This window comes from Entelurus aequoreus, linkage group LG06 (assembly GCF_033978785.1).
Source record: "Entelurus aequoreus isolate RoL-2023_Sb linkage group LG06, RoL_Eaeq_v1.1, whole genome shotgun sequence".
Taxonomy (NCBI): Eukaryota; Metazoa; Chordata; class Actinopteri; order Syngnathiformes; family Syngnathidae; genus Entelurus; species Entelurus aequoreus.
The window spans coordinates 70,445,299-70,466,317 of record NC_084736.1 but is presented as its reverse complement, the minus strand read 5'-3'; the positions used below and the strand labels follow the sequence as shown (position 1 = coordinate 70,466,317).

At 41.5% G+C, this 21,019-nt stretch overlaps 1 protein-coding gene across 7 annotated transcripts in view; it reads left to right on the top strand.

Moving 5' to 3' along the window:
* Positions 1-415: 415 nt before the first annotated feature.
* The window catches only part of LOC133652547 (AP2-associated protein kinase 1-like), a 43,939-nt gene continuing 23,335 nt past the window's right edge, over positions 416-21,019 (top strand). For 3 of the 7 annotated variants that reach the window (XM_062051412.1, XM_062051411.1, XM_062051407.1), the window contains exons 1-15: positions 417-1,179; positions 14,381-14,499; positions 14,957-15,065; positions 15,331-15,473; positions 15,557-15,678; positions 15,757-15,838; positions 15,950-16,082; positions 17,110-17,213; positions 17,462-17,541; positions 17,621-17,784; positions 18,934-19,076; positions 19,377-19,466; positions 19,890-20,077; positions 20,327-20,520; positions 20,605-20,667. In XM_062051412.1, coding sequence (XP_061907396.1) covers positions 1,020-1,179; positions 14,381-14,499; positions 14,957-15,065; positions 15,331-15,473; positions 15,557-15,678; positions 15,757-15,838; positions 15,950-16,082; positions 17,110-17,213; positions 17,462-17,541; positions 17,621-17,784; positions 18,934-19,076; positions 19,377-19,466; positions 19,890-20,077; positions 20,327-20,520; positions 20,605-20,667 — 1,894 coding nt within the window. In that variant the 5' untranslated portion in view covers positions 417-1,019. Of the gene's footprint in view, positions 1,180-14,380; positions 14,500-14,956; positions 15,066-15,330; positions 15,474-15,556; positions 15,679-15,756; positions 15,839-15,949; positions 16,083-17,109; positions 17,214-17,461; positions 17,542-17,620; positions 17,785-18,933; positions 19,077-19,376; positions 19,467-19,889; positions 20,078-20,326; positions 20,521-20,604; positions 20,668-21,019 lie in introns of all 7 variants that reach the window. The other 4 variants (XM_062051413.1, XM_062051409.1, XM_062051408.1 and 1 more) reach the window with 4 other exon arrangements.

Sequence of the window (21,019 nt, the reverse complement as noted above, 5' to 3'; positions counted from 1 at the left end):
GTATATCTTGTGTTTTTTATGTTGATTTAATAGAAAAACAAAAATAAAAAATAAAATAAAAAACGATACCGATAATATAAAAACCGATACCGACAATTCCCGATATTACATTTTAAAGCATTTATCTGCTGATAATATCGGCAGGCCGACATTATCGGACATCTCTATTTATGAATATAAAACTCAGCCAATAGTGTAATGAGTTTGCAAAGGTAAAAAAAAAAAAATTTTCATACCATGTAAATGATAGAAAGGGATCTATTATGTAATGAATGTGGTAAATGACGACATACATTTTAAAAAGCACGTTGTTCCAGTATCTTACTGGGGCGTGGCTTCTGACAAAGGCACCGGAAACCGTCGCAAGAATTGACCAATCAGAATGAGAGAAATGCTGCCGACTCCTCCTACTAGCATATCTCCTGTTTTTAGCTCTGTTAGCTTGTAAAAATTTTTTTTTTTTTTTAAACTGCTAGACCTCCTCGACGACGCCAAGGAACATTTGGGGCGGACTTAAAAAAAAAGAGCATTTATTTTAGCATGATGATATTTTGTTTCGGTGAGCATGTGGAGTAAGCCGCTTTGGGTAGTAAGGAGCTACCTGGCGGCCAGTGTGTGCCGTAGCAGCTGTCATCGCACCTAGCCGGTTAGCTTAGCCGCATAGGTGCGCTAGCGACTGTTTCTTCGGGCTAACAGACTGACTGTTAAGTCTGCAAGCCGCCGCTGCTTGAGAGTGAAGTGTCTGGGGAATACATTTGACCTTTTACAGCTAAACCACTACTAAACAACGTTTGGTCCTGGCTACTGCTAGAGCGACTATGCCTTAGCCAAGAAACGTTTGCCGGTTCGGATATTTCGAGACCCAGTAAGTCGGCTATCATTTTAGCTGTAAGTCAGTTAGCTGCTGTCATCCCAGTTGTATTAAACTAGCTACCTCGTTGGCCGCTAGCTCGTCCTCCATTGCTGCAAGATTTTTATACATCACTGGCTTTGCCACTTTTGAATAACACCTGGTGAGAATGAAGAAATTTTTTGACTCACGACGGGAGCTGGTGAGCTCCGGGCCCGGCTCGGTAGCCGGCGGAGGAGGCGTTGGTTCCGGCGGCGGGGGAAGCTTTATCGGCCGGGTCTATGCCATTGGAAGACATCAAGTGACCATCGAAGAAATAGTGGCTGAAGGTGAGTTATCTACTCCTACATTAAGTCTGTTTGACATAACTACCCAAAGTTACTGGTTATAAACACGATTAAGATGTCAAAATGTTAATCCCCTGTGTTTTAACTTTAAAACCTCAAATCATTCTTCTGTGAATCTAATCCATCCCATCCACCCATTTCCTACCGCGTGTCCCAGCTGCACCAGTGGTTGTCAAACTTTTTTTCACCAAGTACCACCTCAGAAAAAAACTTGGCTCTCCAAGTACCATCATGATGACCAACATTAAAATACAGTAGAGTGGTAGGCCCAAGTATTCATTAAAAACAAGGCAGATGTTTTATTTAACAAGTGTTATTTCTATTAGTTATGACTAGAGATGTCCGATAATATCGGACTGCCGATATTATCGGCCGATAAATGCTTTAAAATGTGATATTGGAAATGATCTGTATCTGTTTCAAAAAGTAAAATGTATGACTTTTTAAAACGCCGCAGTACGGAGTGGTACACGGACGTAGGGAGAAATACAGAGCGCCAATAAACCTAAAAGGCACTGCCTTTGCGTGCCGGCCCAATCACATAATATCTACGGCTTTTCACACACACAAGTGAATGTAAGGCATACTTGGTCAACAGCCATACAGGTCACACTGAGGGTGTACCTATAAACAACTTTAACACTGTTACAAATATGCGCCACACTGTGAAGCCACACCAAACAAGAATGACAAACACATTTCGGGAGAACATCCGCACCGTAACACAAACATAAACACAACAGAACAAATACCCAGAACCCCTTGCAGTACTAACTCTTCCGGGATGCTACAATATACAGCCCCCCCACCCACACCAACCCCGCCCACCTCAACCTCGTCATGCTCTCTCAGGGAGAGCATGTCCCAAATTCCAAGCTGCTGCTTTGAAGCATTTGACAAAAAATAATGCACTTTGTGACTTCAATAATAAATATGGCGGTGCCATGTTGGCATTTTTTTCCATAACTTGAGTTGATTTATTTTGGAAAACCTTGTTACATAGTTTAATGCATCCAGCGGGGCATCACAACAAAATTAGGCATAATAATGTGTTAATTCCACGACTGTATATATCGGTATCGGTTGATATCGGAATCGGTAATTAAGAGTTAGACAATATCGGATATCGGCAAAAAAGCCATTATCGGACATCTCTAGTTTTGACCATTGTCACATTACACACAGTTTGAACAGTAACACTGTGTTTGGTTCCAGGAAAATAAAACACAGTATTTTAATGAAGGAATTATTTGGCGTACCACAGTTTGAGAATCACTGGGAATAAGCGGTAGAAAATGGATGGATGTATGGATGGATGGTCTAATCTGTTATAAATTGAGACCAGAAAATACGCTTTGCACGTTGGCTCTTTCCTTATCTTTTGTACTTGGCCATTTGTATAAAAGTTAGGCTATGTCTACACTAAGCCGGATAACCCCATAAACGAATAATTATTTAGCCTAAGCCCCATTTCAGCCACACTAAACTATCGTTTAAGGTCCCCCTCTGTGTATTTCTTGAATCTACGGCTCTTAGCTTTGTATGGACTCATTGATGGTTTACAAACTGATTTCGAAGAGGAAGTGACGCCAGAAAGACAGCGCCCCACACAGGAAGTGACGTCAGAAAGAATGCGCCACAGCCTGCTTCATAATAAAGCGGTTTCGTAACTCGGAGCTAACCACTGGAAATATGAAGGCGAGTCATCTAGACATGCCCCTGTTTCTCCTTCCGTCTGTACAGACGCTTGTGGAAATCACATATGAACACCTTAAGAGAAAGCGATGGCAGCTTTTTCGGATACAACACTTTTTAGACTGCAAGAGAACTTTCGAATGTCGAGGTCAGCTGTGATTCTACTTACCGAAAAACTTTGTCCATTTGTCGAAAAAGAGACAACGAGAATGCAAGCTCCCGTAGATGTGATTTAAAAAGGTAGCGTGTGCTTTGTATTACGTGGTCGTCGAGGGAAGACTACGGAAAACGGCGAATGCTTTTGGACTGGCAAAGCAGACTGTGTCAGTTATTGTCCGCAATGTATGTCGCGGACTCAACGTCTACTGTAGGTCCAGAGTATATAAAGTCACCAAAAACGAATGGACACTGAAGGTGAAGGCAAAAGAGTGAGGAGTGTCCTGACCAGATATCTACATCCCTAGATTGACTGTTTTAAAATGTTCTTTGTGACATTGTTTACTTTTACGTGTTTATTAAAGATTTTATTAATTTATGATGGCTCACGTGTGATTCACTACAATAGGGCCCACAGCACACTGGATTCCAGTTAATTGAAATACCACAACACTGGATATTGTTCAGATAAGTTACATTTAAGAACTAGCACACAAAGCAACACTGGATGTGCGCATTTTCCGCGCATGCATATTAGGTCACAGAGAGGGGAGGGGGTCTTAAATGCTGGCATTGTTGTGTGTGGACATGGATAAGGTTAGGTGGGATTTATCCTGGATAACCTTATATGGCTTAGTGTAAACGGGGCCTTAGTCCACAATTTAGGATATAATGTTACACTAGGGATTTCCTGGTTTTACCTGAAGGCTGGGAGGAACTTGTTACAATTGTATTATAACGCATCCAATAGATCCTGAGTCACTGACAAGGGCACTACTGTACACAAAACACTACGTTTTTAAACTTGCCCAATCATGCATTGGCTTATGCTGCAGGGTGTTCCCAATTTAAGCATTTCTTTGGCAGTTGCTGTCAAATATACTTGTTGTCTAATGTTTTTACTAAATAGTGAAACAAGGTTTGTATATTGACGTGTTTTGTATCGCTACAATGACTACCAGCAATGTTGTGTTAGTCAAGAGGGCTCTGCACTGAATAATAGATTTTAAAAGACTGATTAATTCATCAGTGTTTTGGCAGGACTCCATCTGTCTGGCCACTTTTTGAAAGGTTTGGTCATCTGACCACCCACATTGGACTTGGAACCTGACAGGACTGTACTTCAAATATAACTCAAAGTATAGTTTTGGAAAAATATTATTGCATGTGTTTTATTAATGTCATTCACAGTAACTGGAGAACAGGAACATTTGAGTTTATGCTCTTTTTTTTTTTTCAACCCACAGATATTTTTTCTCTCCTTTACTTATTGCTAGTAACGTGACTCCCGCTACACTAACCAGGCCTGTTTGCACATTCTCCAACTTGTTATTGTTGTGGTTAGGGCTGCAACGATTCGTCAACATTATCGACAAAAGTCAACAATATTTTGTCTTTGACAATAGTCGTGACGTCATCACTCGTGTTTTTCCAGGAGGAAACATTGCCAGTGATTATATGTAAAGTGTGAGAACATTTTCTCCTATTCTTGTTAAAAACATGAATACCTTGCTCATTTTGCAAAGTGGACCTTAATTTTATGGCAGTACATCTTGTGATATGCGAGCATTTAATGCGAAGGCCTAATGTCGGAGGTCTGGAGGGAGAACGCGGTCTGAACCTCGGTAATAGTGTCAGCTTGTACTTTGCTAGCTAGCTAACAAGTGTGAGATGAAGTTGTGTGAAAAATAACTTTACTATCATTTTAGCCAAAATCAGCCAGCTAAACTTTGACTACATTAATTCAAGTGCTTTTTAAAGCAATGCCATACAAAAGGCACAATAACGCAAACCAGGCATGCGTGTGCACACACACACACACACACATAGAGACAGGCAGGCATCATTGCAAAGGTACGATACGATTAAACATACAATCTAATAAATAGGCAACCTTTTAAGAATTAATCAAAAATACAATCCTCTATAATTGAGTCTATTAGAGTGGTAAAACTGCCATGAGTTAATCAATAGTCAATATACCAGTGTGTAGCGTTTTAAACATCCCAAAATGCTTTTCTCATGAGGAAGTTAGATTTTGTGTTTTGTTGCTTGTTTTCATTGCTGCTATTTTAAATGTTTTTAATACATTAACAAGGTTAAAAACAATTTTTTAGCACTTCGTCTTTCCTTTGTTTTAAATGGACAACATGAAATTTTTTGTAACAGCTGAATGAGCAGCACAGTTACAGTATAAATAAATATCTATGAATGAATTAGTCATCTTTGTTGCTCGTCAACACATGCCTAAAATAACTTAAGCTGCATTTAGAAGTCGATGGAAAAATTAGAGCCAATAAATACATGTACCGGTATGCTTTATTATCCGGCTAGTTGACTAATCGTTAAGATAGTCGATGACTAATCGACTATCAAAATAATTGGTAGTTGCAGCCCTAGTTGTGGCTACAACTTATTAGCATGCAATTATTCAATTGAAATAGATTAGTCTAAATCAGTATGCAGACATAGGAGATGGTAAGAGGTTCTGTTTGTTGTTTATTCTTTTAACGTTTTGACAAATAGCACCCCTCTTTGCAGTGCATTAAGGAAAATGTCCTCCAGTGTTGTGATTGAGTATATAACATGATTCTCCATTAAATAATTCCCTCATTTGTAAAGCAAAACTATTTACTCGGCTCAAACCCTGTAAAAGAAAACACCGGAGGCTCCAAACTCATTTGTCTTCTGTCGACGTGACAATGTGGCTTGTATCTCTTATTATTATTGCCATGTAACCTTGCAGCAAAGTACAACATTCTAAAGCCGGTTCCTTTATGGCGATGACAAAGCGGGACGCAATATTGTATTTTTTTATGGCCAGTGATGCATTTCTGTGTACATTTTGTTGTGTGTGTATCCATAAACCGGAGTAGGATAATCCTGACAGTCGATTACGTCAGTGTGGAGTGGCTATTTGTGGCTGTACTTACGGGTTCTTTTGGCACTGTCTACTGAGAGAGTGGACCAATGTTAAATAGTGCTCAAGACGGCTGCTAATCCTTCTAATTTCTTACAGTCTTCTCAGATTATGCAGCAGTGATTTAGATGTCTGAACTTTTAGGCGACGCACACACTCAAGCATGGATTTTGATTAAGAATTAAGTTCTCCGGCATGTTGATACAGAGTTTTCAAAGACCTGGGGCCGTACTTATCAAGCTTCTTAGAGTGCCATTTTACACTTAAGTCCTGAGAATTTGCGAAATTTAGTCCTACTCTCAAACTTAAGAATAAAAGCTTTTTATCAACGTTCTTAAGTCTAAGAATCACTCCTACTCTCCACGATATTTAAGAGACCTTCAGAGGTGTCTTAAGTGGTTAGGAGTTGCCAGCAGGGGATGGCACTGAGGCGAGAGAGACGTGCGCGAACGTTCAGGGAACGGAACAATGTTTGTTTGTTTTTTTGATGACGAGCAGCTGATCAAACGGTATCGTTTAGACAGAGCGGATATTATTTTTGTCACAGATTTAATACTTTTCGATTCCTTGTTGATTTCTGCATGTGTCTGCAGTGGGCTAGTATATATAGAGCCACCCACACCAGTTTCAAATTAGTTGCCTAATTAATGAATTGGAAAGAAAATGTTATGACAGTAGCGTATGTGTGTGGCCGTGAGGTGAGTGACGTCAGTGAGTGTGTGGGCGATAGAAGAGAGAGAGCGGTAGCGTGAGTGCCGGCGGGGACTAGTTTGTTTTGTATTATTTTGTAGTTTATTGTCAAAATATACACTCCCATTGTCCACTTAAATATTTCCAAGATATTTCTTTATTCTTAGACAACTGATTCCATATCGTGATTGGTCATTTCTATGGACACAGAAATGACGTCACCTAAAATTCCGTTTACGGCACATAGTAATGTCGTAATTCAGCTCTGAGTGTGACACTTAAGATTCAGTCCTACACTTCGCTGAAAGTGTGAGTAAGACGCTTGATAACTAACTTTTAAGTGCAGCTTTCAGCGAAGAATTTATTTACTCTTCAGTCAACTCTTAGCAGACTTCTTAGGAGTAATTCTAAGAAGCTTGATAAGTACGGCCCCTGTTTTCTTTGGTACCTACTTTGTTGTTTAAAACAATCACACACCATTTAAAAAAGTTCAGCCACAATCAATTTGATTTATTTCTGTTTTTTCTTTTTATAAATAATGCTTTTATAAAATTTGTAATAGTCATGGTCTACTTTCATTTGTTGTGAAATACATCTTGCTGTGTTTCCTGGACACATCGTCAATAGTTATGGGACTTGATAAGATTTTTACTTTTCTATTTCCATTTTTGATTCTGCTTATTGATCAATTTTCTTATTGAGTCTCATTAGGGTTGGGAAATACCAATACATGCTGCAGCCTTTTGTGATATATATGTTAAGGATGCAGAGACGGGAGACAAGGTGGAATTACAAAAATGAAAAAAATTAATTAGACAAAAAGGGATAACTAAGGGCGATGGGGCAGAAGCGCACACCATGTAACCTGGACAAAATAGGTTCCTCAGAGGTCGGCAGGAGAAAAGGCCAGGGCGCACTGAGCAGGGCAAGAGTCCAACAAAAGAATCAGGTTAGGGTATTCAGGACTAAGTAGGGACAATGTAGCAGGTCTGGTGAGGTGAAGAAGGCGCATGCACGGAAGGAGTATAGGATACAATAACCGGCAAGGCCAAGCTGTCAGTAACAAGCCTAAATACTGGCGGGCTAATTGCGAGCAAGTGTGCCTCAAGGTCCGCCCCTCACCGAGGACGAATCACTAAATACACAGGTGCAGAGAAAGGAGAAGGCAGGAAAACACAAACACAACAGTACCCCCCCCTTAATGGACTCCACCTGGCGGCTTACCTGGCTTCTCCGGAAAACGATCATAAAATGCAGTTAACAGTGAAGGGTCTAGGACAGGGGTCGGCAACCCGCGGCTCCGGAGCTGCATGCGGCTCCTTGACCACTCTGATGCAGCTCAGCTACATACATGCCGACCCCCCCGATTTTCCCAGGAGACTTATGGATCTCAGTGTCTCTCATAGATTACTCCCAGGGAAAAAATAATCCTATTTACACTCTAATTACTAAATAAAGGGCGTGCCCTAATTGCACTGCAGTAATTGTCCTCTATAGCATTTACATACAGCGTGCCAGTCCAGCCACATGTTGCATGTTGTTATTACTTGCACACACAGGAGACAGCAAAGCATACTTACTCATCAGCCACACAGCTTACACTGACGGTAGCCGTATCAAACAACTTTAACATTGTTACGTTACAAATATGCGCCACACTGTGAACCCACACCAAAAAAGAATGAAAAACACATTTCTGGAGAACATCCCACCGTAACACAACATAAACACAACACAACCAATACCCAGAATCCCATGCAGCCCTAACTCTTCCGGTCTACATTATACACCCCCGCTACCACCAAATCCCCCCACACATCAACCTCGATGTAGATCGACCGGTAAATTTAGAGCTTTGCCTTCCGGCTCAGCCCCTTCTTCACCACAACGGATCGATACAGTGTCCGGATTACCGAAAACGATGCACCGATCCGCCTGTCAATCTCACGATCCACTCTTCTCTCACTCGTGACCAAGGCTCTGAGGTACTTGAACTCCTACGCTTGGGGAAAGATCTCTTCCCCAACCCGGAGATGGTACTCCACCCTTTTCCGGGTAAGAACCATGGACTTGGAGGTGCTGATTGTCATCCCAGTCGCTTCACACTCTGCTGCAAAATGATCCAGTAAGAGCTGAAGATCCTGGCCACATGTAGCCATCAGGACCACATCACCTGCAAAAAACAGAGACCTAATCCTGCAGCCATACAGGGAGCGGACCGCCACAATCAGACAGACCGATACCCCATACTCTCTGAGCACTCCCCACAGGGCTTCCCGAGGGACACGGTCGAATGCCTTTTCCAAATCCACAAAGCACATGTAGACTGGTTGGGCAAACTCCCATGCACGCTCAAGAACTCTGCCGAGAGTATAGAGCTGGTCCCTGGTTCCACGACCAGCATGAAAACCACACTGCTCCTCCTGAATTAGAGGTTCAACTATCCGGCGTAGCCTCCTCTCCAGTACACCTGAATAGATCTTACCGGGAAGGCTAAAGAGTGTGATCCCACGATAGTTGGAACACACTCTCCAGTTCCCCTTCTTAAAGAGAGGAACCACCACCCCGGTCTGCCAATCCAGAGGTACCTCCCCTAATGCCCACGCAATGTTGCTGAGTCTTGTCAACCAAGACAGCCCCACAGCATCCAGAGCCTTAAGGAACTCCGGGCGAACCTCATCCACCCCCGGGGCCTTGCCACAGAGGAGCTTTTTAACTACCTCGGCAACCTCAGAAATAGGAGAGCCCACCACAGATTCCCCAGGCACTGCTGCCTCATAGGAAGACCTGTTGGTGGGATTGAGGAGGTATTCAAAGTATTCCCTCCACCAATCCACAACATCCGCAGTTGAGGTCAGCAGCACACCATCCTCACCACACAAAGTGTTGACAGTGCACAGCTTCCCCTTCCTGAGGCGGCAGATGGTGGTCCAGAATCACTTCGAAGCCGTCCAGAAGTCGTTTTCCATGGCTTCCCCGAACTCCTCCCATGTCCAAGTTTTTCCTTCGCGTCTGCTGAAGTTGCACACCGCTTGGCCTGTTGGTACCTGTCCGCTGCTTCCGGAGTCCCATGAGCCAAAAAGACCAGATGGGACTCTTTCTTTAGCCTGCAGCATCCCTCACCGCTGGTGTCCACCAAGCGGGTTCTAGGATCTCTGCCACATCAGGCACCAACCACCTTGCGGCCACAGCTCCAATCGGCCGCCTCGACAGTAGAGGTACGGAACATGGTCCACTCAGGCTCAATATCCAGATCCCCCCTCGTGACATGTTCAAAGAGGTGGGAATTGAAACTCTCTCTGACAAGAGACTGTGTTGTACGTTCCCAGAAGACCCTCACAATGCGTTTGGGCCTGCCAGGTGTGTCCGGCATCCTCCCCCACCCTCGTAGCCAACTCACCACCAGGTGGTGATTGGTAGAAAGCTCCGCCCCTCTCTTCACCCGAGTGTCCATAACATGAGACCGCAAATCCAATGACACAACTACAAAGTCGATCATGGAACTGCGGCGGAGGGTGTCCTGGTGCTAAGTGTACATATAGACAACCTTATGTTTGAACACTGTGTTTGTTATGGACAATCTGTGACGAGCACAAAAGTCCAATACCAAAACACCACTCGGGTTCAGATCCGGACGCCTCTCCAGTTTTCACTGTTGTTTCCAACATGAGCGTTGAAGTCACCCAGCAGAACAAGAGAATCACCTGAGGGAGCACTCTCCAGTACTCCCTCGAGGGAATCCAAAAAGGGTGGGCACTCTGAGCTGCTGTTTGGTGCGTAAGCACAAACAAGAGTCAGGACACCCCCCCACCCCTCCACCCAAAGGCGAAGGGAAGCTACCCTCTAGTCTACTGGGTTAGAGTCCAACTTGCAGGCTTTGAGCCGGGAGGCAGCAAGAATTGCCACCCCAGCCCGTCGCCTCTCATTGCATGCACTGCCAGAGTGGAAGAGAGTCCAGCCCCTCTCGAGAGAACTGGTTCCAGAGCCCATGATGTGCGTCGAAGTAAGTCTGACTATATGTAGCCGGAACTTCTCCACCTCGAGCACCAGCTCAGGCTCCTTCCCCCCGCAGCAAGGTGACGTTCCACGTCCCAAGATCTAGCTTATGTAGCCAAGGATCGGACTGCCAAGTGCCCTCCCTGCCTTCGGCTGCCGCCCAGCTCACATTTCACCCGACCTCTGTGGCCCCTTCTATGAGTGGTGAGCCCATTGGAGGGGGGACCTACGTTGTCTCTTCGGGCTGTGCCCAGCAGGGCCCCATGGGGACAGGCCCGGCCGATAGGCGCTTGTGCCCCACCGCCAAGCCTGGCTTCAGAGGGGGGCCCCGGTGACCCGCGTCCGGGCGAGGGGAATCTGAGTCCTTGGTTTTTCTTTTTCATCGAGGTCTTCGATACTGTGTATATATATAAATATATATACTGTATATTTCTATACAGCATTTAGCATATATATTTATTTATCTATATATATTTTTTAAATCAGACTAGTGACATTCTTGAACTGTGATTAATCACAGATTTTCATTCGCTTGCATAAATAAAATGTGTTTAAGAAAATGCCCCAATATTTGGATACAAATGCAATTTAATAGTCAGAATGTCATACAGGAACGTTTTTTAAATGTTTTACTGAACTGCAAGTCATTGATATGCTCAAAACCTGGTGACAGTAAGTTTAGTAGCAATTAAGTCCACATTTTGAAAGTTTTTGCAATAATATTGCAAACAAGGTACAGTTACTAATCGATAATGTAGTAAACACTCTCAAACAACTTAAAATAGTGCAGTAAGTGCACCCTTTGAATCTGCATTTACTCCTCTTTAGTTTAACCAGTTGTTTAAACAAGCTAGCTTGTTTATCTCTTCAAATGACAATGTGGATCTCTTTTTTGGTACAATGCGATTGTGATTACTTACAGATGTCCAATGTACTTCAGTAAGCAAAATAAGTTCACATTCAGCCAGTAGTTGAACTTGATGCTTTTGTTTGTGTAGTACAGTTGGTGTATCCTTTCTGTAATTGTGCAGTGTAGCGTTCTCCTCTGCTTGTTGTGGATGTAGTATTCATGCCATCGGCGCCATCCTTGAGTACGTGTTTCGCTTTAAGATGGCATTTTTAAACTTCATGTACGCCGATGATAAGAACCAACAAGTTACCTCAATTGTATCTAATGTTCTGTTTTGAAATTGGCCGCTGAGGACTGGGCAGATAGTTGATGAGTCAATAAACCGGCGATAAATTAAAATTAAGTCGGTACATTTTCCAGCGTCAATAAATCGGCATGTGCATGCTTGAAAAGCATTTACGCTTTTTGTCGCTCTCAGCAGCTATGCGTCTTTGTGGGGGTGAATTATCTTGTCCTCATTAGGTGTCTTTGACTCTTTGTGCAGCAAGGCGGGGTCTCCGCACTAGTGTGGGAATATTTTAGTTTAAACCTTTGGAACAAGATGAGCCGATCAACACAGAGGAGTCAGTTTACTGAATGTGTGCGAATAATGTAACAAAGTCCAGGGTGGAAAAAGTATGTGAACCCCTAGGCTAATGACTTCTCCAAGAGCTAATTGGAGCCAGGACTCAGACCACATGGAGTCTAATCAATGTGACACGATCATATGTGTTGGTTAAAGCTGCCCTGTCCGATAAAAAAACACACACCTGTGATAAGTGTGCTGTTCTCAAGAAGCATTGCCAGATGTGAACCATGCCCCGCACAAAAGAGCTCACAGAAGATCTACGATCAAGAATTGGTAACTTGCATAAAGCTGGAAAGGGTTACAAAAGTATCTCTAAAAGCCTTGATGTCTATGTGTCCACGGTAAGACAGACTCTCTACAAATGGAGAAAGTTCAGCACCTTTGCTACTCTCCCTTGGCGTGGTCGACCTGTAAAGATGACTGTGAGAGCACAGCGCATAATGCTCAGTGAGGTGAAGAAGAATCCTAAAGTGTCAGCTAAAGACTTATAGAAATGTCTGGCACATGCTGACATTATTTTTTACGAATCTACAATACGTAGAACATTGAACAAGAATGGAGTTCATTGGAAGACAGCACAGAGGAAGCCACTGCTGTGCAAAAAATCATTGCTGCACGTTTGAAGTTTGCAAAAGAGCACCTGGATGTTCCATAGCACTACTGGCAAAATATTCTGTGGACAGATGAAACCAAAATGTACTTGTTTGGAAGGAACACACAACGCTGTGTGTGGAGGAAAAGAGGCACAGCACACCAATATCAAAACCTCATCCCAACTGTAAAATATGGTGGAGGTGGCATCATGATTTGGGGCTGCTTTGCTGCCTTAGGGCCTGGACGGATTGCTTTCATCGATGGAAAAATTAATTCCCAAGTTTATCAAGACATTTTGCAGGGAAACTTAAGACTATCAGTTCGCCAACTGAAGCTCAACAGAGGATGGGTAATGCAACAGGACAACGACTCCAAGCACAGAAGTAAATCAACAACAGAATGTCTTCAACAGAAGAAAATATGCCTTCTGGAGTGGCCCAGTCAGAGTGCTGATCTCAACCCGATTGAGATGCTGTGGCATGACCTCAAGAGAGCAATTCACACCAGAGATCCGAAGAATATTGCTGCACTGAAACAGTTTTGTGAAGAGGAATGGTCCAAAATTCCTCTTGACCGTTGTGCAGGTCTGATCTGCAACTACAGGAAATGTTTGGTTGAGGTTATTGCTGACAAAGGAGGGTCAACCAGTTATTAAATCCAAGGGTTCACATACTTTTTCCACCCTGCACTGTGAATGTTTACATGTTGTGTTCAATAAAAAGATGAAAACTTATATATTTTGTACGGTATTAGTTTAAGCAGACTGTGTTTGTCTATTGTTGTGACTTTGATGAAGATCAGAAGACATTTTATCACCAATCTATGCATAAATCCAAGTAATCCCAGAGGGTTCACATACTTTTTCAAAAGGGCTCACTGCGATCAGTTAATTATACTGTTACATAAACACGCTCAGGTGCTGAGAGGGATGCACAAAGTGAGACCTCTTTCACCCTGTTTGAAGCAGGAGACGAAGAAAACGCGAGGCTCTGCAATTCTGATTGGCGAACATGTCTGTTACTTGACTGCCGGTTATTCAGTTGTTGATCACAATTATAATCAGACAAAAACACAAGATAACAACAATATCAAATGTGTTTGTTTTTTCCCTAATCCATTTTATATACAATATTTTGAGCAAAATAAACAGAAAAAAACATTTTGTACATCTCGGATATATTAAAGGGGAAATGCACTTTTTGGGAATTTTGCCGATTGTTCACAATCATTATGAGAAACAAGAACACATGTCTTTTTTGTTGTTGTTGTTGTTAGGATTTCAAAGATGATAAAATGTGTTTTATATACATGATGCAAGTAAATATATAATGTAGTAACAAACATTTATAAAAATATGTAATATGTACATTATATACTGTATTTTGGTCATTGTATGCATTACTGGAACTTATTTTCGCAGCGCATTTTGTTCCATTTCCATAGCAATGCACTTTTAACTTCCAGCAACAAATGCGTATTCCTACCTTCGGAAACAAACAAGAGTGCGCTCTAATCATGGCAGACTTGGTAATAGACAACAAAGACAACTATTTTTGGACAAATGAGGATTGAGGACATAGACATTTATTATTATTGTATTATATTTCAGTGTCAATTTAAAACATGTCTTCTTTTTCTTCATATCTCTTTGCAGGAGGTTTTGCCATCGTGTTTTTAGTTCGAACTAATCAGGGTCAACGATGTGCTCTAAAACGGATGTATGTTAACAATGAGGATGATCTACAAATCTGCAAACTTGAGATACAGATTATGGTGAGTTAGAACGATTTTTTTTTCTTTTGGGTTCAGACCAGTGTTTTAATTTACTCATGATTTATGTCTGCCTCTATACTAAACGATCAGATGTAGGGCGATAATTGGAGTAAGAAAAAAAGTAAAACACAAAGGTTTTACTGTTTTGTTTTCAATAAAGTTTTGTATTTTCTAAGCAAACTTGTGAATGTTTGTAAAAGTAAGCTGTTCTTTCAACCACACCCAAAGTGTCATGACCATGACAGGGTGAGCTCGTTTTCCAGCATCTCTTTACAGATAAGAAATGTTTACAAACCTGCATGTATTTTATAATCTAGCAAGCTAAATGTCTTGACACTGTAAGAAACAGGAAATACATACATACGTGCGAGTGTGTTTTTACTGATTCAGTAAGCTGAATGTCTTGACATTATGACTTTGTTTTTCCACCTTGCCCTGTCTGTGTTTATTTACATAGAGGGACCTAGTGGGCAACAAAAACATAGTTGGCTTCCTGGATTCCAGCATAGCTGCAGTCGGAGCTGACGATGTGTGGGAAGTCCTCATCTTAATGGACTTCTGTCGTGGTAAATCTGCCTAACACAGTCTCTCTCTGTTTCTTCTTACTAATTTTGATATTTCACATGAGTTTCTTAACCACCATGCTTGTTTCAAAGTACCATTTTATTTGCAAATATTTTGTAACACATTTAGTAATCATTCAGTAGTAATTTTCTTGTTGCAATCAACACATAGATTTGGTTGTTTTGTATATAGTCTTTCATAGAAAATATGTCTCTGAGTGTGTGCTTGCTTGCCACGAGCTGGCTTCATTTATGTCATGTTTTGTAGGTGGACAGGTAGTCAACCTGATGAACCAGCGATTACAGACAGGCTTCACAGAGGCAGAAGTGTTGCACATCTTTTGTGACACGTGTAAGGCTGTTGCTCGTCTGCACCAGTGCAAGACTCCAATTATTCATAGAGACCTCAAGGCTAGTTGCAATTATTATTATTCAAAAATAATTTGTGAGCAGTTGCGGTATATTCTCAGACACATTTTATTTACCCTGTATAGGTGGAAAATATTCTTCTTCATGACCAAGGACACTATGTACTGTGTGACTTTGGGAGTGCCACAAACTGCTTTCAAAACCCGCAGACCGAGGGTGTGCCTGTCATTGAGGAGGAAATTAAAAAGTTTGTTATGTTTTGTTGTTTGTTTGTTATGCTTGTTTATGCTAGCAATTGATGATTGTGTGCTTCTTTACACTCTAGGTACACTACTCTGTCTTACCGTGCACCAGAGATGGTCAACCTCTATGCTGGGAAGGTTATTACAACTAAGGCGGATATTTGGGTGAGATGGAATTTTTCCCTCAGCTTGCCTTCTTAATCAGATGGCATGATGTTATTTGTATAGTGTAAACAGAGCTACATTTACTAAGTGTTTTTGCTCCTATGTCCACAGGCTATGGGCTGTCTACTCTATAAACTATGCTACTTCACGCTTCCTTTTGGGGAGAGCCAAGTTGCTATCTGTGATGGCAGTTTTACTATCCCAGACAACTCGCGCTACTCCTATGACATGCACTGTCTCATCAGTAAGCAGCACTGCTCTTACTTTAATTTATATATACACAATGTATGTAGAGTAGAAGTATAGGTCCACATCATGTATTTTTTGGCTTTTAACACAATGTAGTGTCCTTGCTAGCGAGCTTGTGGCTAATAGCCTTCCAAAGTACAGCTTCTAAATTACTAATCCTTGCTTCATGCAGGCAAATAAAGTATGTTTTTTACAAGTACCATTATCACTTGAGGACAAGGATTAGCCAAACATGCGAAACTACACACCGTAGCTAGAGCTAGAGCTCTTGAAGGTAGTAAAAAGGGGTGGGCGGATCGATACAACTATCAACAGTAATGATACCAAGTATTGTATCAATAGATTGTTGATATTACAGTAATTCGATAAATGTTTTCTATTATTACAAAACCTTTTTTTGTTTTTATTTTTTGTTATAGTTTACAAATTCAGGAAATGAAAGCCAATTGTAGTTTTTGCTTTTGTTCAGTTGTTTTGCACGATTGACTCTTTTATACTTTTTGTATGTAATAAAAGGGAATTCATTTTTGTTGAATCATTCAATTATCTTTAATATTTATGTTTTAGTATATGCCCTTGTAACTACTTGGTATTTGATCGATACTAAAATTGGTAATATCGGCCAAAACTAATGTAAAGAAACAGAAAAAAGTGTTTATTACATTCTAATAGAAGTGTAGATAACATGTTACAACCAAAAGCAACCAGATATTAACAGTAAATTAACAAATTGATTAAAAGTATTTTTAAACGTGTCCATTATCGTTTTTATAAATAATTTATTGTGATGTATATTGTTACCGCAGGAGACTTTACTAAATACATTTTAGGCCATACCGCCAATCCCTAATTGGCACACCACTCCAGATAGAGAGACAAGGGAAACAATTCATGTGGACATGTACAATAGCCATCTACTCTTGCTGACTTAAAATAGCAATGGTGTATTGAAGTAATACATATCCAGGTCAAACTAAACTATCCATCCCTAAAAAAATATTATGTGACTTGACTTTTTTCAGGATATATGCTGGAGCCTGACCCAGACATGAGGCCAGACATCCATCAAGTGTCTTACTTTGCCTTTAAACTGAATCGACAAGAGTGTCCAGTTCCAAATGTACATGTAAGTTAAGCATAACAGAAATATATTAAATTCTTCACCTTACCTTAAAAAAGCCTCCATGTCATGGTTATTGCCAAATGAAATAAAAACTGCCTACTGTTACTGTACAAAATTCCTATTTTCCTTCCCATTTTCATGTTGACTCCCTAAAGAAAAACTTGCTCTTGAGTTTTGCTGTGACTTGATATATTGCAATTTAAATAGGAACAATAATGGATAATACATTTCAGATCTTATCTTTGTTGTAGAATGTGTCCATTCCTGCAAAACTCCCCGAGCCTATCAAAGCCAGTGAAGCTGTGGCCAAAAAGAGTCAAACCAAAGCAAGGTGAGAAATGGGACATTTTGGATGAAAGAAAACTTGAAAATGATAAGTTGCAGGTAATTATTTACTTTACTTCAATCAGGCTCACAGACCCCATTCCTACCACTGAAACCTCAATAGCCCCTCGACAAAGGCCTAAGGCTGGCCAGACTCAGCCACAGCCAATATCGGGCATTCTTCCTATACAAGCAGCTCTGACCCCACGCAAGAGGCCCAATGTTGCTGCTGGAGCAGCCCAGCCTATAGGTAAGTCAGGTTCAAAACCAGTGTATTTTTTTTTTTTTTTTTTTTAAACATTTTGGAAACGTATTAAAAAAAAAAAAAAAAAAAACCACATATACGTAAGTATTCACAGCCTTTGCTTAATACTTTGTTGATGCTCCTTGGGCTGCAATTACAGCCTCAAGTTTTTTTAATACGATGCCACAAGCTTGGCACACCTATCTTCGGGCAGTTAAGTCCATTCCCCTTTGCCCATTCCTTTTGGTAGCACCTCTCAAACGCCATCAGGTTGGATGAGAAGCGTTGGTTTTCATCCAGAATGTCTCTGTACATTGCTGCATTCATCTTTCCCTCTATCCTGACTAGTCTCCCGGTTCCTGCCGCTGAAAAACATCCCTACAGCATAATGCTGCCACCACCAATATGATTCATTGTAAGGATGGTATTGGCCTGGTGATGAGCGGTGCCTAGTTTCCTCCAAACATGATGCCTGGCATTCCATTCACGTCAAAGAGTTCAATCTTTGTCATATCAGACCAGATAATTTTGTTTCTTGTGGTCAAAGAGCCTTTCAGAGCATTTTGGCAAACTTTTTTGGTGGATTGCTGCTGAGATCGTTGTCCTTCTGTAAGGTTCTTCTCTCTCCACAGAGGAATGCTGTAGCTCTGACAGAGTGACCATCGGGTTCTTGGTCATCTCCCTTACTAGACTAAGATGAACGCAGCAATGTGCAGAGAAATTCTAGATTAAAACCAACATTTCCTATCAAACCTGATGGATCTTGAAAGGTGCTGGAAAAAGGAATAGGCAAAGAGGAATGGGTGAAACTGTCCAAAGATAGGCGTGACAAGCTTGTGGCATCATATTCAACAATTGGCTGTAATTGCTGCCAAAGTTGCATCAACAAAGTATTGAGGAAACCTTGCGGATACTTATGTACATGTGATTTCTTAATTTTTATTCTTAATAAATTTGCAAAATAAAAATAAAACATTTTCACATTGTCATAATGGGGTATTATGGTTTGTAGAATTTTGAGGACAAATTTGTTTTTGTTTTTTTATTTTAGTACAAAGCTGTAACATAACAACATGTGGAAAATTGAAGGGAGGTGAATACTTTCCGGATGCACTGTTACATAGTCTGACATGAAATGTATTTGTCTCTGTCAAGTAGGTGTCACTGTTCCACCTTCAGCTTCAGGTGCTGTCCAAACTGCTCCCAATATTCAGCCTCAAGTTACACCGCAGCCTCAGCAACTACTCATCAAACATCAGCAGGCGCCTCCCTTCTTGAACCCACAACATAACCAACCGGTAGGCATCTACACAAAAACAACAAAAGAAATGCAGTGATTTACATAAAGAATTACTGATCTATTAGTTTTTTGGCATATACAATTGACCCAATGTGTTTCTGCTCCATGCCTGTTGATATTCGTTGTCTGCAGTCAAAAAAGCCAAAGAGAAAATAAGGCAAAATATTGCCAGAGTTTTCCGCTGGCCAGCTCCCTCCAGAGTGCTTGTGTGGTATCATCAGTAAAGTGTTGCCATGGTACCACTCTGCTGCAGTGCAAAGCTAAGACTGTTTTTCCTACTCTTACACTGCAACACCAGCAGCGACTTGAGGTCCATGAAAGCCCAGCTATCCATCTGACATCCATCCCTGAGTGTGCAGTCATTGGGCCAACTGATGACCCAGATGTGGTAACATCTCACCAACCGTGCCTTCTGCTCTTAAAAAGTAGAGCTGACGATTAGCTTGTCTCTTCCAAATCATACCTATTGTGTAGTTTCTTGACCTGGGGCTTTGAGAACACAGGAGTGGTCTTGCATTCATTTTATTTAACAGGGCTCCTTTTTCCTTTGTCTGCTTGTTTATCTGAAGGGGCTGCCTTTCAAACTCTGATTGAGCTCTAAATTAGACACGCCAAATGTCCATTCTGTCATACGTGCATGTGCCATTTCCTCTTTACTTGTTTTTGGCTTTCAATAGCAGCAGGTGTAAGAAGTGGCTGTGATTAACTTGTTACCTATTTCTTTGTCATGTAGTCATTGTTAATTATATGTGTTGAAAATGTTCACTAAGCAGGCATTTTTCATGCTTATATTGCACACTGTCACCCACAGACAACTGGGCGAGGACTTCACAAATTCGGCTCCCGAACACCCCCCTCGTCACCAAAGATGGCATCGAGGAGTGGCCATCGACGCATCCTGAGTGACGTCACTCACAGTGCCATCTTTGGGGTCCCAGTGAGCAAGTCCACCCAGCTACTTCAAGCAGCCGCAGCTGAGGCCAGCCTCAACAAGTCCAAGTAAGCAGAATGCACTCACCTCAGCGATGTGAGGAGCAACTGTCCTTTCATGGCACTGCAATAGAACGTCTATTCAGACAACATAAACCCAACAGAGTAAAAGCAAACCTTTTACATCCCATAGGATTTTGTGGAAGAATCTTTCAATTCACACACTGTTTGCATACACGTGTTTGCATACACGATTCAACGGAAGACCACAAATGTACCCATGTAACATAAAATGTTGCTACTCTCCTATTACCTTAGATCAGCCAGCACTACTCCTTCTGGTTCACCATGCTCATCTCAGCAGACTGTATATCACCCGGCTGACACTGTCACCCAAACTGCCCCTATTACTACTAATGCTCAGCCCAGCTGGAACCCCTTTGGTGACGATAACTTCTCCAAGCTAACAGCCGAGGAGCTGCTTAACAAAGACTTTGCAAAGCTAGCTGAAAGTAAGTTTGAGATGCATATTCAACACATTAAACACATCAAAAACACACATAATATACAAGTGGCAACTTTTTGTTTGAGTACAGCTGCTGGACCAGAGGAGAAGGCAATGGATGACAATCTCATTCACGGATTCAATTCATTTACAGGTAAAAGTTTGACTGAAGGAAATGTTTTATTTTGGACAAAGTAATAAAATGCATTTTAAGGCTCCTCTGCCATCCTTGGTTAAGGATCAACAATGTTTTTGAAGACCCTCTCTGACAAATCATGTTCCTGTCTTTTATATTTTCATTTGATTTGGGGGGCTTTACCAAATTCCAAATTACAACCGCTCATTTCAAGAGTCCTGTCTTTGTTGACATAAGTAAGCAGCAGCACAGTGACTCCTTGTCAGTTTCCGTGAATAGAGTCTGGCCTATAGCTAGATCGCATCTCATTTGCAGATCTGTGCTTTTACGGTCGCTCAGTAGAGCAAGGACAAACACTTCTTTGTTAATT